Source organism: Staurois parvus, unplaced genomic scaffold, assembly GCF_062004578.1.
Source record: "Staurois parvus isolate SC_StPar_1 unplaced genomic scaffold, SC_StPar_1.0 ptg000818l, whole genome shotgun sequence".
NCBI classification, from domain to species: domain Eukaryota; kingdom Metazoa; phylum Chordata; class Amphibia; order Anura; family Ranidae; genus Staurois; species Staurois parvus.
In genome coordinates, this window is record NW_028318614.1 from 7870891 (window position 1) to 7894359 (window position 23469).

At 44.3% G+C, this 23469-nt stretch overlaps 1 protein-coding gene across 3 annotated transcripts in view; it reads right to left on the reverse strand.

Moving 5' to 3' along the window:
* Positions 1-13879, reverse strand: part of LOC149444035 (protein phosphatase 1 regulatory subunit 12A-like) — a 51560-nt gene extending 37681 nt beyond the window's left edge. For all 3 annotated transcript variants that reach the window (XM_089655009.1, XM_089655008.1, XM_089655010.1), the window contains exons 1-2: positions 13591-13879; positions 11963-12093 (exon numbers count right to left, since the gene is read on the reverse strand). In XM_089655009.1, coding sequence (XP_089511135.1) covers positions 11963-12093; positions 13591-13848 — 389 coding nt within the window. In that variant the 5' untranslated portion in view covers positions 13849-13879. The remainder of the gene's footprint in view (positions 1-11962; positions 12094-13590) is intronic.
* Positions 13880-23469: the final 9590 nt, after the last annotated feature.

Sequence of the window (23469 nt, forward strand, 5' to 3'; positions counted from 1 at the left end):
CATTGTTGGCATCAGTGGGAGGAATACTACCCCTTTGTTGGCATCAGTGGGAGGAATACTACCCCATTGTTGGCATCAGTGGGAGGAATACTACCCCATTGTTGGCATCAGTGGGAGGAATACTACCCCATTGTTGGCATCAGTGGGAGGAATACTACCCCATTGTTGGCATCAGTGGGAGGAATACTACCCCATTGTTGGCATCAGTGGGAGGAATACTACCCCATTGTTGGCATCAGTGGGAGGAATACTACCCCATTGTTGGCATCAGTGGGAGGAATACTACCCCATTGTTGGCATCAGTGGGAGGAATACTACCCCATTGTTGGCATCAGTGGGAGGAATACTACCCCATTGTTGGCATGAGTGGGAGGAATACTACCCCATTGTTGGCATCAGTGGGAGGAATACTACCCCATTGTTGGCATCAGTGGGAGGAATACTACCCCATTGTTGGCATCAGTGGGAGGAATACTACCCCATTGTTGGCATCAGTGGGAGGAATACTACCCCATTGTTGGCATCAGTGGGAGGAATACTACCCCATTGTTGGCATCAGTGGGAGGAATACTACCCCATTGTTGGCATCAGTGGGAGGAATACTACCCCATTGTTGGCATCAGTGGGAGGAATACTACCCCATTGTTGGCATCAGTGGGAGGAATACTACCCCATTGTTGGCATCAGTGGGAGGAATACTACCCCATTGTTGGCATCAGTGGGAGGAATACTACCCCATTGTTGGCATCAGTGGGAGGAATACTACCCCATTGTTGGCATCAGTGGGAGGAATACTACCCCATTGTTGGCATCAGTGGGAGGAATACTACCCCATTGTTGGCATCAGTGGGAGGAATAGTACCCCAATGTTGGCATCAGTGGGAGGAATAGTACCCCACTGTTGGCATCAGTGGGAGGAATAGTACCCCACTGTTGGCATCAGTGGGAGGAATAGTACCCCACTGTTGGCATCAGTGGATGGAATAGTACCCCATTGTTGGCATCAGTGGAAGGAATAGTACCCCATTGTTGGTGTCAGTGGAAGGAAAAGTGCCCCAAGGGCCGAATAAAGGCAAGCAAAGGGCCACATCCGGCCCACAGACAGCAGTGTGAGGACCCATGCTCTAGAGGAACCCTAACTTTCCACAGAATCCTGGTTGAAATTGGCTACAGAAATCAAAATTGCCTACAACAACTAAACAGATCCTATCATTCCCTAACATGTGCAAGAAAAATTAGAGCTGATATCTGACTGGCTGCTATGAGCAACACAGGCACTTGTTACTTCATTACATTAGTCCTCCACACAATTAATCTTATTAAAATGATCCAAAGCTGTGGAGGAACGTTGCTTTATCCTGCTTCAGATTATTTGGCCTAGTTACAGATATTGGAAGAAGAGCAAAGTGGAAGTGTTCTCCACAGCAGCCAATGAGATGTCAGGTTTCATTTAACCTACTGTACTACAGTAACGTAATCTAATGACTTCCAGGAAAGTATCTGTGTTTCCTAAAGCAATACTGAAGAAAAAGGAAATCTAGTGCTACTACCCATGCAGACCTCCATCCATAGAGATAGTGCCCGATCTCCAATCGCACAGCTGAGAACAATTATCCAGAGGCATGATCTGCACAAGTGACGTAGCTCTAAAATCTTGTCTTTTTTTTAGGAAAACCACAGCACAAAAGTTACAGTAACAGTCACTAAAGCCATATAGGATGAAACGCGTCAGTGACTGTTACTGTAACGTTTATGCTGCGGTTTTCCTAATAAAAACAAGATTTTAGAACTACGTCTGTTATGCATGCGTTTGCAGAATTGTTTCCTAAAGTTACCTGTCAGATTCTATTTGTTATTGTTTCTGGTGCTAGCTAGAAATGACAGCTAACTTCTGATTGGCTGCTAAGTGCCACATCTCCACTTTACTTGGGCTAGTTTCATACATCAGTCCTACTACAACAGTATATTATTACATTGTTATGCTACACAGTTATAGATCGCTGGTTTAACCTCTTTATCACCAAGTAATGCATATATGCTGTGACGGGATAAGTGGGCTTTAACTCCCAGCCACCAAAGATATGCATCCCAGTGCACAAGCCAAGTTATCTCCAACAGATCTCAGTCATGGTTTCTGACTAGGAGCCAGCAGGACAGACTCCTGATCATGTGACCACTGTGAGAACCAATCACAGCGATCATGTGTTCAGGAAGCCACTCTACCTCCCCGCATTGAAGCCCAATTAAAGGGCCACAGGGAGGGGGTATGAAGCATTTAAAGTAAACACTTCATGGGCTGCATTTAGTCAAAGAAAGTAAATAAACCCTGCAGCTGTAGAGCAGGCACTTTCTGGCTTTGCGGTTCTAACAATCACTACAGTCCCAAAGATGGTGTGTAAATATTGACTTTTTTTGAAAGTCAGCATTTGCATATATCAAGGCATGCTTCCACAATCCCATGTGCTTGGGCATGGAGCACTTCACTGTGTAGGATCAGTGTAAGCAGGCCTGATAATAACTGAAAATCCAAACATTTGAGTTGAAATTAAATAAAAAAAATAAATAAAAACTCCCAATCAGAACACTTGCGCTGGGGACAGGTCTAAATGAAAATTTCTCTCAATTTGGAGAGATTTTCTCTTACTTCCTGTAGTGTCTAGGGAACAGGGAGTGAAGAGATAGATTTAAAGAAGAAAAAGAAACCCTCTTCCAAACAACATCCACTGCTAAGGAAAATGGTTGTCTTTATATATTTAAAATGAGATGTAAACTCGACCATCTAACTGTCGCTGCACCAAACATCTGACTTCTGATTTAAAGAAAATATTTGTTTTCATATTAACCCGTTACTGCCAGCCGTACGCATATATGTGGCATCATGACAGTGGGCTTTAATGCCGTGCTGCCAAATATACTGTATGTGTACAGCTGGTGCAGATGTTTTGTGCTGTGACCACACTCCCTCGGCACACCCAACATTGCGACCGCGCTCATTCGACAGCCCCTCCCCCCCCCCCCCCCCGCACTGTGGCCATGCTCACTCAGCGGCCCCAGCATTGTAACCGTTCTTACTTGGTGCCCCCCAACGCTGTGACCACGCTCTCTCAGCACAGACCCCCAGCACTGCGACTGCACTCGTTCAGAACCCCTACAGCACTGCGACCGCGCTCATTCGACAGCCCCCCCCCAGCACTGTGGCCATGCTCAATCAGTGGCCCCAGCATTGTAACCGTTCTTACTTGGCGCCTGCCAGCACTGTGACCGCGCTCGCTCAGCACCCCCACAGCACTGCGACCGCGCTCGCTCAGTACCCCCTCAGCACTGCACCCGCGCTCGCTCAGCACCCCCCCCTAGCACTGCGACCGCGCTCGCTCAGCACCCCCCCAGCACTGCGACCGCGCTCGCTCAGCACCCCCCCTAGCACTGCGACCGCACTCGCTCAGCACCCCCCCTAGCACTGCGACCGCGCTCGCTCAGCACCCCCCCTAGCACTGCGACCGCACTCGCTCAGCACCCCCTCAACACTTAGACCGCGCTCACTCAGCACCCCCTCAGCACTGCACCCATGCTCGTTCAGCACCCCCCCAGCACTGCGACCGCGCTCGCTCAGCACCCCCCCCAGCACTGCGACCGCGCTCGCTCAGCACCCCCCCAGCACTGTGACCGCGCTCGCTCAGCACCCCCCCAGCACTGCGACCGCGCTCACTCAGCACCCCCCCAGCACTGCACCCACGCTCACTCAGCACCCCCCCAGCACTGTGACCGCGCTCACTCAGCACCCCCCCAGCACTGTGACCGCGCTCACTCAGCACCCCCCCAGCACTGTGACCGCGCTCACTCAGCACCCCCCCAGCACTGCGACCGTGCTCACTCAGCACCCCCAGCACTGCAGTTGCGCTCACTTAGCACCCCCATCACTGCAATTGCGCTCACTCAGCACCCCGCCCCAACACTGCGATTGCATTTACTTGTTGCCCCCCCCCCCACTGTGACCATGCACCCCCAGCATTCTGACTGCACTAACCTGGTGCCCCCCAGCACTGCGACTACACTGTCACCCACAGATTTCAATCACTTTTTACAAAGGGAAGCCAGTGAGCAGGGCTCCTGATCACAAAAATCACTGTGACAGCCAATCGCCATTATCAAGTGATTGAGTAGCCCAGGAAACGCCTCCAGCAATAATTAAAGTGCAGGCAGGAGGCATTAAACATGTTAACGCTTATATGAGATTTTAATGATGACATTTCCATACACTTAGGTAATCTGTGGTATCAGACGGTACTTGCTGTGCAGCTACAGGGTTATTATGTTTTATTTGAGCACAAGATAGGTTTGACTATGTACAAATTCCACAAGGAAAATTATGTATGCAATTACAGTACATCAACAAAGTAATACAGAAGGATATTAGACCACCAGCGACAGGATGAGAAATGCTCGGCTCCAGTCTAATGACACAAAAAGGCCTGAAATCCCTGTAATTAGCAGATCACTAGGCCTGTACAAAGGGTGTTGACAGTAAATGACTTCAAATACCAGGCTGTCATAGGCCTGTGAAGATGTCAGCCATGCACCCCCGGTATAACCTGTTACAGCCACATACCAGCAATCAGTTACGTCATAGCTGACATTCCGTCTTACATTTTACCTTCTAATACTTTATTGGCAAGACACATTAAACACGCCACAACGCGCGTTGCTAATCATTTTTAATTGCACCCCACCTCACAACAACGGTCTAAGCATTGTGCAAAACACAGCAAAACTTGTAAAGTGTAGCTAAAGGCAAAACTTTTTAGTTTAGATTAGGTAGAAAAAACCACACACAGTCAGGTTTTATTGCTGTGTGTGTCACCGTCACCAATTGTCCTGATCACCAATGTCACCAGGAATTAAAGGAAGGGTTCAACTAAAATTTTCCCATGACAACTGTCAGGGAATGGATTTCCAACACGCTGGAAAGATATCCTCTCACTTCCTGTTGAGTCTACAAGACAGGAAGTGAAAGGAAATCGCCCCACTGTGACACAGATAGCAAAACAAACCTGAGAGGGAGTTTTAAGAGCTAGTTTGAAGTGCCCTGGAAGAGCAATCCACGGTGTTTGATGGGTGGCGAGTAGGCATTAAGGCCTGGTTCACACCTGTGCAGTTTGCGTTTGATCCATTTCTGCAATGCCTTTTGCGTTGGGTTCCGTTTTTCGCATATTTTTTGATGCATTTTGCGCTTTTTCTGTTGTTATGCATGTAAAAACAAATGCTTTAAAAAAAAAAAAAAAAAGCTGAAAAAATGCATCAAAAATGCAATACATGCGTTTCTGCTACATGTCAATTGAAGCCTATTGAACCAAAAATGCACAGTGTTGTGTTTAAAAAAAAGTCCCTGACCCTTTCCAAAAAATTAGTGGCTTAAAAACACAGATGTGAATTTGTCCCATAGGAAACCATGTTAAATGAACAGTAATGTGTTTCTGCAAAATGCACTTAAAAAAAAATAAAGCGCATAGGTGTGAACCAGGCCTAATCCTGCCTCCTCACTGCATGTTTTAACCCTTAAATACCACCGTACCGCAACTGCGTGCATTCCACACGACTGCAGACCAGCCCTATTCATTTGAATGGGTTGCATATGGCCGCTGAGCATGATAGTGGCGATAAATTTTGCCTCACATATGTACACAGCTGGTTTTGCAGCTTAAGGCCTTGTTCACACTTAAGCATTTTTGAGCTTCAATCTACAAGCTCAAAAACACCAAACAAGCACAAAACCTATTGTTTTCAATAGCCCTTGTTCATATCTGAGGGTTGTAGCAAAAAAAGTATATGAGCTATTTTTCAGGCAGAAATGACCATTTTTATCCCCATAGACTTCAATGGAAACACCTGTAAAGGGTGACATTTGAGAGTTTTCTTTTAGCGTTTTGTTGTGCGTTTTCAGCCTAAACAGAGGCTTTCTGCCCCCTTTTTTTAAACTTTCCACTGGCCACATAAACACCTAGTTGAAAAACACTTGAAAAAATACCTAACAAAAGCTGGTAAGTCTGAGAAAAAAAAAATGCTTGAAAACATGAAGTTTAGGTGTGAATGTAGCCTAAGGGGAAGTAGTTAGTGAACAGTAAAACAAGAGGTTTAGAAGGTTTAGAAGTTTTGGCCTTAGGTATATTTTAACCACTTGACCTCCTGAGGATTCACCCCCCTTTCTGACAAGGCACTTTTTTGCATTACAGTGCTGTGTAACTTTAACTGACAATTGCGCAGTCATGCAACGCTGCACCCAAATTAAATTTACGTCTTTTTTTTCCACAAATAGAGCTTTCTTTTAGTTGTATTTGATCGCCTGTGCAGTTTTTATTTTTTGCGCTATAAAAAAAAAAAAGACTAACAATTTTGAGAAAAAAAAACAATATTTTTTACTTTTTGCTATTAACCACTTGCCTACAGGGTACTTATACCCCCTTCCTGCCCAGGCCAGCTTTCAGAGCTGTCACACTTTGAATGACAATTGCGTGGTCATGCAACATTGTACCCATATGAAATTGTGTTTTTTTTTTTAATACAAATAGAGCTTTCTTTTGGTGGTATTTAATCGCCGCTGGGTGTTTTATTTTTTGCTCTATAAACAAACAAAAAAAGAAGAGCAAAAAAATTTGTAAAAAAAAAAAAGTTTTCCTTTGTTTCTATTATAAAATTTTGCAAACAGGTAATTTTTCTCCTTCACTGATGTGCATTGATGAGGCTGCACTGATAGGCAGCACTGATAGGCAGCACTGATGAGCTGGCACTGGTGAGGCGGTACTGATGATGCTGCACTGATATGCAACAATGATGGGCACTGATAGGCGGCACTGGCGGGCAGACCTGACTGGGTGGCACTGATGGGCACAGGTGAGTGGCACTGATGGGCACTTGTGGGCAGCACTGATGGGCACTTGTGGGCAGCACTGATGGGTGGCACTGCTGGGCAAAGATCATCTGAGCCGATCCGTCCTCTGACAATTGCCAGTTATTGGCAGTACTTTCCTCACGCTGTGACAACGCAAGGAAAGTGCAGCCGATAACCGGCAACTGCATTTACCAGTGATCTGCTGTGTCATTGGACACGACTGATCATGTGGTAAAAGCCTGCTGTGATTGGCCTTTTACCACATCAGGTGATCAGCTGTGTCCATAGGACACAGCGATCATGGAGATCTCCAGGAGTGCATGGGAGGGCGTGTTCTGGGTGGACGTCATATGACGCCCTAACAGAACTGGACAACCGTGCTGTGACCGTCATTCGGCTATAGCCTGGTTGTCAAGCGTTTAAACATGTCCAGTAAAAAGATTTTTAAAAATCTAATTTTGGCATAAATTTAGGGCAAAATGTATTCTGCTACTATCTTTACTAAAAAAAAAAAAAAATCCCAATACGTGTAAATGAATTGGTTTACATGAAAGTTATAGTGTTTACAAATGGAGGTATATATACTGGGATTTTTTTTTTATTTTTAATAGTAATGGCGGTGATCAGCGACTTATAGTTGGAATGCGGCGGACATTCTGACACTGGGGGGGAACTGACTTGGTGTCAATGACATCCCCAGTGACACCAATACAGTGATCAGTGCTAAAAAAAAGCACGGACACTGTACTAATAGCACTGGGCAGGAAGGAGTTAACATGAGGGGTGATCAAAGGGCTAACTGTGATAAGAACAAGATAAGAATCAGTAAACAAAAGCCCAAAGATGTTTCCGACTTAGTCACTTCCTATGACTAAGTTGGAAGTGACAAAACGCGTCAGGGCGTGGCTGTGCGGCGACCGGAAGTGATGCTGCCCGGAAGCGGAAGTGATGCGGGAGCGTCAGAGATCGAGGGCCGACAGTGACGAGAGCACTGGTGCGGCTTTCTTAACACTGAGAGCTTGCTAAAGTCAAACATCTTTGGGCTTTTTTTACTGATTCTTATCTTGTAAGTGGCACTCTATTGTGGCAATAAAATCTTGTAGTTGGCACTGCACCATTTGGGGTTCTCTCGTTTTTTTCTCCTACATGGTTATTGGAGTGTGGAGCATTGTGAGGAGGAGTCTATGTGCCAGAGTTTGGGAGCGTTCATCCCGGGATTCCCATGTTTCAAGAATAAAAAGCACATTAAAACATCACAGTGACCTGATTTGGCCCTTGGAGAAATCGTCTATTTAATGCCTAGTGTGCCAACCATGAGAGTGGGAGGCAACACTTTTTGATGAGCGCACACCTGAGAGGGGAGCACTGCACGCATATGCATGCATTTAATTTCTTCACAGGTTTTCTTCACGTGGTGATTGCTTTGTGGATGGATTCATTTGGACTTTTCTTTTGGAATATATGAAAAAATTTTTTTGCTACTTCATTTATATATATATTTTTATGTGGAAGATATTTTTAATTATTTATATATTTTATACAATTTTTTCGGCACTGCTAATTAATTTATGCGCCACTAGATTACTTTTGAAGTGTATCTTTGCTGTTTCTTATTATATTTTAAAGTGGCAGCATAGTGATAAAGATCACTTGACTACACATTCAGCGCAGTTTGATGGTTATACACTTTCACTTACAGTAATATAGCTTCATATTGTAGGGTTGAGAATAATTCTTTGGATCCAAAAAGCAACAGAATGAAAAACTGGCTTTTAAAAGTTGAAGTTAAAGGGTTAGTTCACCTTTACCAAAAAACTGCCTATGCAGCTCTGACTAAAGTTGAATAATGTCCATGCTATAGGTGTAGGCCATTTATGTACCTCCTGAAGCCTGACTGGAATACTCCCAAGACGTTGCTAAGTGAGGCCTAGTCGTTACTGTTCACCATAACAGGAGTGAGCTTTCAAACTTTTAGCTCAGAGCTACTGCATCAGGGGAGAGAAAGAGCATGTGAGGAGGTTTGAATCAGAGAAAAAGCTCACTCCTGTGATGGTGGAGGTAAGCAGTAATGACTAGGCCTCACTCAGCAATGTCCTGGTATTCCAGTCAGGCCTGCACCTATATCAAGGGTATTATTCAACTTTAGTCAAAGCTGCACAGTTTGTTTTCATCCATAAACACCCCTTGCCTGCACAGGCAGTTTTTTTGTAAAAGTGAACTAACCCTCTAAACAGCTAAAACAAATACCTACCAACAAGAAAACTATAAAATGTCCACTACCATGTGCTAAGAGCAGAAACTGGCTTGGAGCCCATCCAAGCCTTGGCCCACCCCCCACAATACAATACTGGCATCTCTCTATAGGTCACTGAAGTAAGCGGATTGCATTGTTGGCGCAGTTGGCATACAATAGCGCTTGACTGGGGCTACGTGTTGATGAAACACCATGCAGTGCCTGCCATTAAGGCCTCATTCACGCAGGACGTTTTAAAAACATTCCTCCTCTTGGCGGTATTTTGGCAAAAAAAAAAATCGCCTGACGCTTGTGAAAGTGTGTAACGCTTTTACATCCATATAGGCGCAATTACAGGTATCAATTCATTTCATTGGCCAGAATAACAATTTATTCTGGCCAATAGAATGAATTAATGCTCAAGCACTAAACGTGCCTAGCGTTCACACGCGTCAAGAGTCATTTCTGCTACTGGACACACTGGCCTTGGTTTTTCTGGGGTTGTTTTTTTGGCTGGTAAACGCTATTGCTACTAAAAGCTTCTAAAAGTCTATGCACGAGTGCATGAGGCCTAATTATCCACTGCAAACACTTTGTATCACTGACAGGTTCTCTTTAAAGGCTATTTTCACACTGATCCGTAGCAAAAATGCAGCAAAAGCACATATGTGGTTTTGCCGCCTTTTTTACAGTATTTGCAGTGGTTTTTTAAAGGGGGTGTGACTCAAAAACCGCACCAAAAATGCAATGTGGGTGCATTTTGATGCATTTTTGCCACCTTTTCCATTCATTTCAATGGGGAGGTGCATTCTTGGTGGTTTGTTTTGTTTGTTTTTAACCGCACCAAACCTGTACCAAAAAATGTAGCAAGCAGTGCAGTGCTTTTTTTAAAAACACAGCATACCTGCAACGGATTAGTGTGAAAAATTCTATAGGATTAGATCGTTACACGTTTTTCTTTCACTTTTTTAAACACAAAACCAAAAGAAAAGCAGTGCAGTAAAGCAAATGAATGCCGGTTTCTGATTGGTTAACAGGAAATTTGAAATGGTTTTTCTGCGTGATAATGGAAACCTATGCTGGTAGAACCGAGTGCTCCTCCTAAAATTCCTGGTAGTCCTGCTCATCTTCTGGCATCAGTACATTCCCTGACCCAGAATAGGGGTGGGCTCAGATGTGTTGGGATCCTTGTGTGAAACCACCTGAGTGAGCCCCCCCAGGAAGCTGTCATTGTACTGGACCAATCATAAGCAATCACGGCATTCAACACCTAACGGCCGTAGGTATGCACGCCCATTGCCCTATTGCCCCCTGCAGATGATTGGCCCAGTACACTGACAGCTTCCCGCTGGGCTCACTCAGGTAGGTTCTGACTGGGATCCAAACACCCCCGAGCTCATCACCTATAACCAACTTAATATTTTCCAAAATTACGTAATACGAGGACCTCCCTAAACCAACCAATAAATCTGTATTCAATCAAGTAGGCCCTTACTCCACATACTTGCTGGTAGATCTAAAGGAGGTTGTACAATCACATTGTAACATGTATGGTGAGCCTCAAAGTAATACGCTAACCACAAATGTTACAATCTAATTGTGCAATTTCCATCAGACCTACTTACAAGTGTGTACTGCAAAGGCTTGCTGGATTTGATACAGATTGATAGGATAGATTAGGTGTGTCCTCCTATTATTTCTAGATTGTAAGCTCCAAGGAGCAGGGCCCTCGAACCCCTCGTGTATCGCATTGTATTGTTATTGTACTGTCGCATGTTCTGTCTCCCATTGTAACGTACAGCGCTGAGCGAACTGTTGGCGCTTTATAAATACTGTATAATAATAAAGTTTTCGTAAATAAAAAATGAGCTGTACAGAGAATGTACAATCAGATTGTATAGTATATGGCCGCCATTAAGCTGTCCACACACTGTATGAACTAATTATACAAGTAGTGCTAAGGCCTTCTTGGATACAACTTAATTGGATAGTTTGGTAGATCCCCACATTACATAGTTTTGGTAGATCCAAGGTTGATTGTACAATCAGATTGCAACACATAAAGTAAGCCTGTAGGTGATGACCCACACCTTCCAATCAACTTGTACAAATTCCTTTAGATCTACCAACAGGTATGTAGTACAAGGGCTTACCTGTTTTAATACAAATGAATAGTTTAGATGGGTCCTCGTTTTACAGAGAACTGATAGATCTAAAGGCAATAGAACAGAGATTGTATGGTCAGATGTTAATGTGTGTGGTGAGCCTTAGGGCCATCACAAGTCACAATCTGGCCATACAATCTTTGCACAATCAATTTTAGATTTACCAAAACTGTGTAATTTAAGTACCTACCTAATCTATCCAATCAGACAGACCCTTGCACTACATAGTTTCTGAGAGATCTAAAGAAGATTGTACAATTAGATGGTAAAATATGTGGTCAGCTTTAGAGCCATCAGAGCCGCATGACAGCCAGGGAACTAGCATTTTCGGAATTATCGATGATTGCCTCCATGTGGCTCTCACTACAAATTTTAAAGTTCTTTAAGTTTTAAAGTAAAAAGCAATAAAACCACCAAATGGTAATTGCCTGTCCCTGAACCAACCTGACTTCTGGCTAAATGCCTCTTAGAGCTCGTCATCGCTCGCTGAACAAGCCTGACTGCGTTACACTCGGCAGAAGGAAGAATGCACATGCACAGCCCACAACGGGTTAACCCCTCTGTCAAGTCTCCAACTATGGCTTCTGGACGTATATGGAAGAGTCAAGGAGGCCACAGAAAGAAAAACCTCCATACGTGTATACAATAAGGAATTGGGGGGTGCTGTAACCCCAAACTCACTGTGCAATGGGCACGAAGCCACAGGACGCGGCCGCATGGAGTGGGGTCCACCCCTCGTTATCCTGCTGGTTGACGCTGGCTCCATTTTCAACCAAAAACTGAACCATGTCCATATTCTCATCAATGCAAGCCTGGTGGAGGTCAAAGGAGAGAAAATGACCGAAGATGGAACATCGAGAAAGATACATAGCAAGCAATACAAACAGTACATGGATGGGGGAGGGGGGAATAAAAGTAGCCGGCGGATGAGGAACATTTCAGCTAAATGCTAAAAAATGCCAGGGGGACGAGGAATACAAAGAGACGGCAAAGATCTGAAGTCTTCTGCTAGCTGAGAAGAGTGTGTGGTCTCCACTAGCAGCTGACTATGAAAGGATGAAACGTTCTCCTAGAAGTTATTGGGTGTATGTGTGTGATGTGGTGCCGGCGGTGGCTGAATGCTACCAGATATGGAGATAAGGGACAGTTATGGGGGCCTAGGACCAAGAAAATGGTGATAAAGACAGAAGATCTTGTCATCTGGAGGTTGTTTTACTAGTGTCTAGTTAAATATATGGGAGCTGAAGGTTACAAGAAATGGGCAATCCAAGTCTGGAAATACACTAACAGATTTTCCCTTTCAATCTAAGCATTGCAGGAGAGAACCAGATCATAAGGGGAACATAGAGCAACCAAGGGGCTCATCTGTTGGAAGTTTTTGGCATGGTGGAAAGTCTTTCCAACCATGTAACCATTTGGAAGCCCACTGACAGCTCCATTGGATGTCCATCTGGAGGAGGTCAGTTCTCCATCCCCTGGGCAGCTCCACTGGATGTCCACCCCGGGGACGTCCACCCTCCAGCCCCGGGGACGTCCACCCTCCAGCCCCGGGGACGTCCACCCTCCAGCCCCGGGGACGTCCACCCTCCAGCTCTGGGACAAGAAGATCTATCAACTGACTAAAGCTGGCTATACAAGTAAAGATTTCCCCATTCCCAGTATGGAAGGAGAAATCTCCCACTGCTAGCCGGGAACTTCAGCTGTCAGAATACTCGAACAGCGAGTATTCTGGCTACATTCAATGTTCGGCCGACTTTTTCTTGCCTGGCTCCTTCGATTTCAAGTTCCATGAGCCGAGTGTTGTCAGGAGAGCCACTCACACCTCAAATTTTGGCTAAAGTGGCTAAAAGTCAAGGTGTGTATGTCCAGGTTTAGGTGACACCCATGTTGGGTCCACCAACACTTGGAGATAGTGGATCAAGCTCAGTAAATGCCCTCAATGTAGCAGGGACCACTCAAGCACTCTCCAAATCGATGTGATGGAGGGTCTCTAGATTTGATTGGATTACTCGTTTCGATTGATCAGATTGATGGGTGTGAGGAATAAAAGTCTTGTCCTGCTGGGACTGAGGTTCCTCCATGGCGCGGCCGAGGGTTACAAGATATGCTGATTCTTGTAGTCCACCAAGCGTAACTTCCACGCCCCGTGCCTACGGTTTGCCATGCAAGTCAGGATCTGACTGCCATGAACCAACCAGACCCCTGAAAAATCTGTTTCCCCCAATTCCAATCTGGCCGATCTCTCTTGATGGCTGGTGCAGGTGTGTCCCCCCCGTTCCCCAGGATGGGGGTCCCTCGGCTGACCCTACCTGGTGCAGAGCTGTCAGCCCGTCCACGTTGGTGCCATTGATCGGGGCTCCGGCCGCCAGCAGATCCCGAACCTCCTCCCGGTCTCCAGCCGAACAGGCGGCCATAAAGACGGCTCCCTGGGCGAAGCGGACCCGGGGGGGGCGGCGGGAGGAGGCGTGGGCCAGACATCGCTCCGTGTCCGAGCCCAGCCACCGGCTCAGCTGCTCCTTTCTCTTCTCCTTAGCCGAGTCCGAGCGGCCACGATCATCCGCCGCCATCTTCCGAGTCCTGCCCGGGGACAGGCGGGAGGAGGGGACCGGGAGAGGCCAGGAGAGAGAGGGAGGGAGGGGGGAGAGGCCGGGGGAGGAGACCGGGAGGATGGCGGAGGGAGCTCCGGGGGGAGGAGGAGGGGGAGCTGTCACTGGAGGAAGGATGCTCCGACACCCGATCATCTTGTACACCGAACACAGCACGGAGGGTTAGAGCCCCTGCAAGGCTCATAGAATACCCCGTATAGTAGTAGAGGGGGAATCCTCCAATAGGATCACCTGATCTGGTGACAACGGCTCCCATTTACTGCGGAGCGTAGCCAGGCCACTGATGGTGGTCCATAAATCTCCTCTGCACACAGGAATCAGCCACATGTGTCAATTTAATTCCCGGAATGAACTGTAAAAAATAAAAATGAAAGCTTTGCTTACCTCCAGAAACCCTCCTGGCATTCCTTTTCCAGAACGCTGCGCAGTCTCTTTGTCACGGTGCGCTGGATGTCCAGAATGTTATGGGATCTGTACCCTTTGAAGCCATTTGTTTAATTTTAGAAACAGTCAAAAGTTGAAGGGTGCTAAGTCAGGGCTTGGTCAAGTTTCAGAATGGATTTCTGGGCCAGGAACGCACAAACATTTAAGGCATCATGTGCAGGAGCATTGTCATGGTGGAAAATCCACTTGTCAGGCCAGAGTGTTGGTCTTTTCCTCCAAACAGATTCCCCGTTCACAGTCACATCTGTTGTATGTATTTTTGGCTGTCCACTTATTGCATCATCATGGACGTCTTCCTGCCCCTCCTTAACCGCTTGCCACCCACCTACCCACAGTACATGTTCTGAGGGTGGCCCAGCCAGGCTAGGTAACGGACCCAGGGGTGTATTTACCACAAGGCAAACAAAGCATTTACCTAGGGCGGCATTTTTCAGGGGGGCAGCACTGCCCCTTGGAAGAAGGGACGGAAGAAGGGACACAGGTGGCATGGGGACCTGGTGGGTTCCGAGAGATGCTGTGGGCTTCATGACGGTGTACGCACAGCCTGACTCTCGTCCCTGGGGATGTCCGGAGCTGTGAAGGTGAGTGTCTTTCTCTCTCTCTCGTCATGGGGGATGGTGGCTGGTGTATGGGGGGCAGTGGTAGTGGAAGGCTCGGGTGGGGGGCAGGATTGTTTTTGGTCAATGTCAGGCTCTTTCTGCGAGGGGAGGCACCAATGTTTGTGGTGCCTAGGGCAGCACAAAACCTAAATGCACCACTGAACGGACCTGTACAGCAACACCTGGCTTCCGGGTTTTAGACGCATGTGCGCGCACCCCATGCTGACCCGTGCTGTGATTGGACACAGCACAAGTTTGTCAGCAGGTTTCAGCCAATGAGTTCGGCTGAAACCTGCTGATCAGCTTCTGTCCAATCACAGCACAGAGTCTGTGTTTACAAACACATAGAACTCTGTAAATAGAAGAGTTCTGAAAAGCAGGGGGAAAAAAACAGTCACATCTGAGTAGGGCCCTATTCACACCTGAGTGTTTTGTAGCTTGAAGCGCCAAGATGCTTGAAAAGCAAAGATCAATTTATTTCAATGGAGATGGTCCACAAGTCCTCCAAGTCACATCACGCCAAACACCCGAAGCTCAAACAAGTTCTGCAGCCTTTTTTCATAGCTCTAATTGGGCAGCTTTGCACATTTTTATTCCCATAGAAATGAATGGAAATGTGCGAGTTGCGCATTTTCACACGTTTTGTCGTGCATTTTTGCATAAGTTTGTAATATAATGTAACAATAAATAAATAATAATTACCCCTAACAATAGAAAAATTGTAAATAAATTATTAATATAATTATTAATAATAGCAATGTTATAAAATAATAAAAACCGAAACCCAAAGGAAAAAAGTTATTGTTATTAATCATGATAACAATAATGTTATGTATTTTGTGTTAGGGTGTTTAATTATTATTACTTAATTACATTTTTTAGGGTTAGGGGGTTATGGTTAGGGGTTAATTATTATTTATTATTACATAGTATTAATTTATTGTATCTATTTATGATTATTTTTATTTATTTGTGTATTTATTTTACATTTATTAATTTATTATTAGTAGTAGTATTATTAACACCCTAACAAAAAAAAAGAATAAATAATAAGACAATAAATAAAATATTAACCCCAAACCCTAACCCTGACCTAACCTTAACTCTAACCCCTTACTCTAACAAAAAAAAATATTATTATTATTATTGATAATAAGAATAATAATACAAAAATAAAATAAAAGCTGATGGAAAAACTAAAAAACCTATTAACAAATGATGCAACAGATGATATTTTTCTCTATTGGCTAATAAAAAAACAGTCAAAGCTCAAACGTGCATAAAAAACGCTGTATGAAAATGAGCAAAATCGTGCAAAAAAGCTGCACACAAAAAGTTCAGATTTGCTGTGCCCAAGTGTGAATGCAGCCTAAAAGTAGCATGTTACACTTGTTAGGCACACAGTTAACCCCTTGATTGCCCCTAGATGTTAACCCCATCCAAGCCAGTGTCATTAGTGCAGTGTACAGCATTAGATCAGTGTACTAGTTTCACTAGCGACGTCAGTGTTCTTCCCTGTCAGTGTCTGTTAGTGCCGGATAGTCCTCCACACTATCACAGTCCCACTAAGTCACTGATCACCAGTATAGTGTCATAGCTGCGTAAATTCCAGTATAAATACCATAGTTTGTAGACACTAAAACTTTCACACAAACCATTTTATACGCAGTTATTAGGATTTTTTTGTTGTTTATATAATAAAAATCCCAGTGGTGATCAAATACCACCAAAAGAAAGCTTTATTTGTTTGAAAAAAATTATATACATTTCATTTGGGTACATTGTTGCATGACTGGGCAATTTCCAGTTAAATTAGGGCAGTGCAAAAAATGCCCTGGTCATGAATGGGGTTACATTTCCAAAAGTCTCCTACTTTTGGCAATTTTGGCCCAAAATTTGATGTTATTCCGCTGCTCCAGATTCCTGTCAGTCGTTTTCCGTCAACATTGCAACGCACACGTTATTTCTTCTACTATTCCGTAAAGACTGAATCAACTGGTCTGGAACCCAGGCAAGTGCAAATTAGAACATGTCAGAACACAGTCCAGTGCAAATGGCTGTGTGACCCCCCCAAGAGTGCTATGCCGTGGGCATTCTGGGAATGGAGCGCTGCCTAGACATTATTACATCAACATATACATAGTGTTTCATACAATGATTCTTCACAAAGTCTATGCACTATGAATAAACGTACAATCTGGGTTGCCCACCATACGAGGTGTAAGAATTGAATTCCAAGAATTAGAAAATGATCGTAGAACCTAGGTATAAATTATTACGTGTCTGTGTACACAAAACTTAAAGCAGAGTTCCACTCACCCTTTCAAAAAATAAAAGTCAGCAGCTACAAAAACTGTAGCTGCTGAATTTAAAAAAAAAACAGTCACTTACCTGTCCCTCAGTTCCACGGTTTGTCCCCCGCAGCCAGTTTCATCAGCCGTCCTGTATTCCAGGAGGCCGGCATCTTCAGTGTGGGCATCCGGTTGTGATAGCTTGCGGCTTCACAGCCGGGTGCCCACTGCGCATGCGTGACTAGCGCTGCACTTCATGAATGGTCCTGTAGCCTTCTGGGACCTGTCACGTGTCCCAAAAGACTACAGGGAGGGAGGACACCTTCCGCTTCTGGTCGCCTAGGCGATCGGACTGGAAGTGGGAGTGGGTACCTGTCAAATTCGGGTACCCACTCCCACCCCGCCCCCCAAAGGTGCCAGTCCTTAATGGGGAGCAGTCCTTAAAGCGGAACTTCTCCTTTTGGGTGGAGCTCCGCTTTCAATAACTCAATATGTAACTCAAGTGAACATCAAATGATAAACATCAAAAAATTATATAAATCATAAAATGAATACATAAAAAAAAGAATTGATCAAATCAATCAAAGGAGGTTGCTGCTACTATAAAGGGTCCTTTCCCTCATAAAGTTATAGAATGATAGTAGTTAAGCGCTGCCTAGACATTATTACTTCAACATATACATAGTGTTTCACACAATGATTCTTCACAAAGTCCATGCACTATGAATAACCGTGCAATCTACTACTATATCTGTGCTGTGATCCTCTTAAAATTGCCGGGAAAACACACACTGTGACTTATGTGGACTCAGATTAGAGTCTAATGCAACTTTGTGAAGAATCATTGTATGAAACACTATGTACAGTTGTGTTCAAAATAATAGCAGTCAGACATCACTAACCTGATCAATCACTGTTTTTGGTAGAAATGATATTTCTACATGGCAAATAATTTACTAGCAGGTGTAGTAGAGTAATAGAAATCCAACAGACCCAACAGTCATGACATGCATGCTGCTGATTCTGTGTAATTGAATCACTAATTGAAAGGGGCATGTTCAAAATAAGAGCAGTGTGGAGTTCTTTTAGTGAGGTCATTCATTCTTTGAAAAACAGGTGGTAATTATTGCCCTTATTTAAGGAAGGAAGGCAGCAAATGTTGTACATGCTGGTTACAGTGCATTTCTCTCTGAACTTCTGAGGAAAATGGGTCGTTCCAGACATTGTTCAGAAGAACAGCGTACCTTGATTAAAAAGTTGATAGGAGAGGGGAAAACATATAAAGAAGTGCAGAAAATGATAGGCTGCTCAGCTAAAATGATAGCAAAGGCTTTAAAATGGCAACCAAAACCTGAAAGACGTGGAAGAAAGCGAAAAACATTCAAATGGATAGAAGAATAGCCAAAATGGCAAGGACTCAGCCAACAATCAGCTCCAGGAAGATCAAAGAAGGTCTAAAGTTACCTGTGAGTACTGTTACAATTAGAAGACGCCTATGTGAAGCCAAGCTATCCGCAAGAAGCCCCCGCAAAGTCCCACTGTTGAAAAAAAGACGTGCTGAAGAGGTTACAATTTGCCAAAAAGCACATTGACTGGCCTAAAGAGAAATGGTGCAACATTTTGTGGACTGATGAAAGTAAGATTGTTTTTTTTGGGTCTAGTAGCCGGAGACAGTTTGTCAGACGACCCCCAAACACTGAATTCAAGCCACAGTACACTGTGAAGACAGTGAAGCATGGTGGTGCAAGCATCATGATATGGGGATGTTTCTCATACTACGGTGTTGGGCCTATTTATCGCATACCAGGGATCATGGATCAGTTTGAATACATCAGAATACTTGAAGAGGTCATGCTGCCTTATGCTGAAGAAATGCCCTTGAAATGGGTGTTCCAACAAGACAACGACCCCAAACACACCAGTAAATGTGCAATTAGAAGGATTTTGAGCTTTATGCATTTTTTTCAACACACTGCTATTATTTTGAACACAACTGTATATGGTGATGTAATAAAGTCTAGGCAGCGCTTAACTACTATCAGTCTACACCTTTATGAGGGTCAGGACCCTTTGTAGTAGCAGCAGCCTCCTTTGATTGATTTGATCAATTATTATTATTTTTAATTCATTTTATGATTTATATAAGTTTTTGATGTTTATCATTTGATGTTCACTTGAGTTACTTTTGAGTTAAGTTTTGTGTACACAGACACGTAATAAGTTATGATCAACAAAATAACCCTCAAAGTGATTCAGTAACGCAAAAATATATATATATGCATGTAAATAAATAAGTGATCATTCAACATAAGTGAAAAATATAAAATAAAAAGTCCATGAAATGTCGGTGAGCTGGTGAAGAGGAGGAGAGCGGACGGAGAAGGAAGATACAGTCAGGTCCATAAATATTGGGACATCGACACAATTCTAACATTTTTGGCTGTATACACCACCACAATGGATTTGAAATGAAACGAACAAGATGTGCTTTAACTGCAGACTGTCAGCTTTAATTTGAGGGTATTTACATCCAAATCAGGTGAACGGTGTAGGAATTACAACAGTTTGCATATGTGCCTCCCACTTGTTAAGGGACCAAAAGTAATGGGACAATTGGCTTCTCAGCTGTTCCATGGCCAGGTGTGTGTTATTCCCTCATTATCCCAATTACAATGAGCAGATAAAAGGTCCAGAGTTCATTTCAAGTGTACTATTTGGAATCTGTTGCTGTCAACTCTCAAGATAAGATCCAAAGAGCTGTCACTATCAGTGAAGCAAGCCATCATTAGGCTGAAAAAACAAAACAAACCCATCAGAGAGATAGCAAAAACATTAGGCGTGGCCAAAACAACTGTTTGTGACATTCTTAAAAAGAAGGAACGCACCGGTGAACTCAGCAACACCAAAAGACCCGGAAGACCATGGAAAACAACTGTGGTGAATGACCGAAGAATTCTTTCCCTGGTGAAGAAAACACCCTTCACAACAGTTGGCCAGATCAAGAACACTCTCCAGGAGGTAGGTGTACCTGTGTCAAAGTCAACAATCAAGAGAAGACTTCACCAGAGTGAATACAGAGGGTTCACCACAAGATGTAAACCATTGGTGAGCCTCAAAAACAGGAAGGCCAGATTAGAGTTTGCCAAACGACATCTAAAAAAGCCTTCACAGTTCTGGAACAACATCCTATGGACAGATGAGACCAAGATCAACTTGTACCAGAGTGATGGGAAGAGAAGAGTATGGAGAAGGAAAGGAACTGCTCATGATCCTAAGCATACCACCTCAACAGTGAAGCATGGTGGTGGTAGTGTCATGGCGTGGGCATGTATGGCTGCCAATGGAACTGGTTCACTTGTATTTATTGATGATGTGACTGCTGACAAAAGCAGCAGGATGAATTCTGAAGTGTTTTGGGCAATATTATCTGCTCATATTCAGCCAAATGCTTCAGAACTCATTGGACGCCGCTTCACAGTGCAGATGGACAATGACCCAAAGCATACTGCAAAAGCAACCAAAGAGTTTTTTAAGGGAAAGAAGTGGAATGTTATGCAATGGCCAAGTCAATCACCTGACCTGAATCCGAATGAGCATGCATTTCACTTGCTGAAGACAAAACTGAAGGGAAAATGCCCCAAGAACAAGCAGGAACTGAAGACAGTTGCAGTAGAGGCCTGGCAGAGCATCACCAGGGATGAAACCCAGCATCTGGTGATGTCTATGCATTCCAGACTTCAGGCTGTAATTTACTGCAAAGGATTTGATATTTATGGACCTGACTGTAGGTGATCAGTAAGTCTGATGTGACGAAACGCGTCAGTCGAGGCTGTGCGGCGACCGGAAGTGATGGGACCAGAAGTGATGTGGGAGTGCCATTGTTTGGGATCTGGCGGTGGGACACCATCCTTTTGCATGTGGTGATTTCTTTTTGGGAATTAGAAGATTCATTTGGTGGAAAAAACATTTTATGGACTTTTTATTTTATTTTTTTCACTTATGTTCAATGATCACTTATTTATTTATTCACATGCATATATATATATATATATATTGTACTACTGAATCACTTTGAGGGTTCTTTTGTTGATCATATTAATTTGCTTAGAAGTGGCAGCATTGTTTACTACAAATTATCACTATTTATTTCATTTATTTTATTTATGATTTGGATTTCATCACGGATCTAGCGCAAAAGATTTTTGTTTATATATACACATAATAATATATACCCAAGTGCTGGTTATACAATTGTTTTCTAATTCTGAGAATTAAATTGTCACACCTCATATGGTGGGCAACCTAACCCACCAATCTGCTACACACAGGGAAGTGGATTCCAATCAATATTTGGAAGATAAGATCATAAGACCTCATTCGCACAGGGAGATTACATGCGTGCCCCATGCAGGGTTGTGTTTACCAGTACTGGGATGCACAGGTGTTGCATACAGCCCCATACTAGCAGTCCCATTGTGGTCTATTGGGACACAGCCACTACTCCCACTATGACATCCTTGCAAGTGCTGCATTGGGAGTAGTGGCTATGTCAGTGCAGCTGATGCATTCCAATAGACAGCAATGCGACTACCAGCATGGAATTGCACACACCTGTGCATCCTCATCCCGGAACACACACCGCTGTATGTGACAAGCATGTCATTGCACCCTATGTGAACAAGGCCTACGTTAGGCTACATGCACACCGAGCATTTGGCCATCTCTCCTAGACGCTTTTCCTCCTGGCCGCAGCTTTTTAGCAGAAAAAATGCCTGCAAAAGCGTATAAATACATCTAGACACGTTTAGGCACAACAAGTGCGTGGGCACAGATTCACTTCAGTGGCCAAAATAATAAATTATTCTGGTCATTGAAATGAATTAATGTTGAAGAACCTGACATGCCTACTATTAATGCGCCTTTACACACGTCTGCCAAAATGCTGCTGCTCCTAGATGCACAGGCAGTGTTTTTTTTTCGGCTTCCAAGGGCCCATTCACAGTAGAATGGGATGATGGAAACCCGCATTCTGTGAGTTTCCTGCACCGCATTTAAAAAGCACTGTGGCAGGTGTCAGTATTACATTAACACCCCACACGCAGGTTGCAAACGCATCAACATAGGGACAAGGTGCTTTGGGAGGGGGGAGCCCCCCTGCCCCAGAGCACCCCCTCAATGTTGAGAGCATGTGGCCTGGTATGGTTCAGGGAATGGGCGCTCGCTCATTCCCCTCTTTCCTGACCTGCCAGGCTGCATGCTCGGATAAGGGACTGGTTTGGATTTTGGGGGGGACCCCAACCAAATAATTTTTAAAATTTTGGCATGAGGCCCACATGTTTTTTTTTTTTAAATTGCTATTCTTTTTACATTCAGTTGTCAGCGGTGAAATCTGCTGACAGCTTAAACAATAAAGAATGTTTTTAGTACTTGTGCAGTATCTTAACACATACTCAGATGCGGTAGGATACCTGTCCCCTCTGTTCGAAGTTCGCAGTCAAACTTTTGTTATGTTCGAATGTTTCGACCGCAAACCGAACGGGGGGGGGGGGGGGGGGGTGTTTGGCCCATCAGTACTGCAGTACATAAAGTAAAATGGGTTGGTGTAAACAATGTATTGCGTGGCCATACAAAAAGCGAAAACCAGTGCACATGTGCTTAGTGTTGCAGACTGTTGTGCACAAGCCCTTTCTCCCTATTGTGTCAATGGGACAGTGAAAATGGCCACAAAGCTGTCCCCAGCCTGGACAGCAAAAAAAAAACCTGACCAGGGTTGTAACACTTTCAAACACACACACAAAAAAAAAAGTTTTGGCTTTAGATACACTTTTAAAGGCTTATTCTGACGAGTGCTCTGAGCCGCAGTCTGTTGGGTGTGAATCCACCTCTACGTTGCAGGCAGCCCATAGAAATGGATGCAGAGGCAGTGGGTGCACAGACATGGCCACATGTCAAAATCTGACATGTGGACTGGAGTGGGTGCACAGATTTGAACACACAGTATCTGCATTTGGATCTGTGTACCCTGTCTAGATTTGTACATGTCAGTGCAGCCGCTGTATCTGCATCCACTTCTAAGGACATGCAGCTCTGAGGTGGATTCACATGTAAAAGACAGTGCTTCCGATCAGAGGACGAGTCTGATTGCCCATCTAAATTATCCTTAACCATTTCAATACCGGGCAATTTAACCCCTTCCTGCCCAGGCCATTTTTCAGGTTTCAGCGCTCTCACACTTTGAATGACAATTG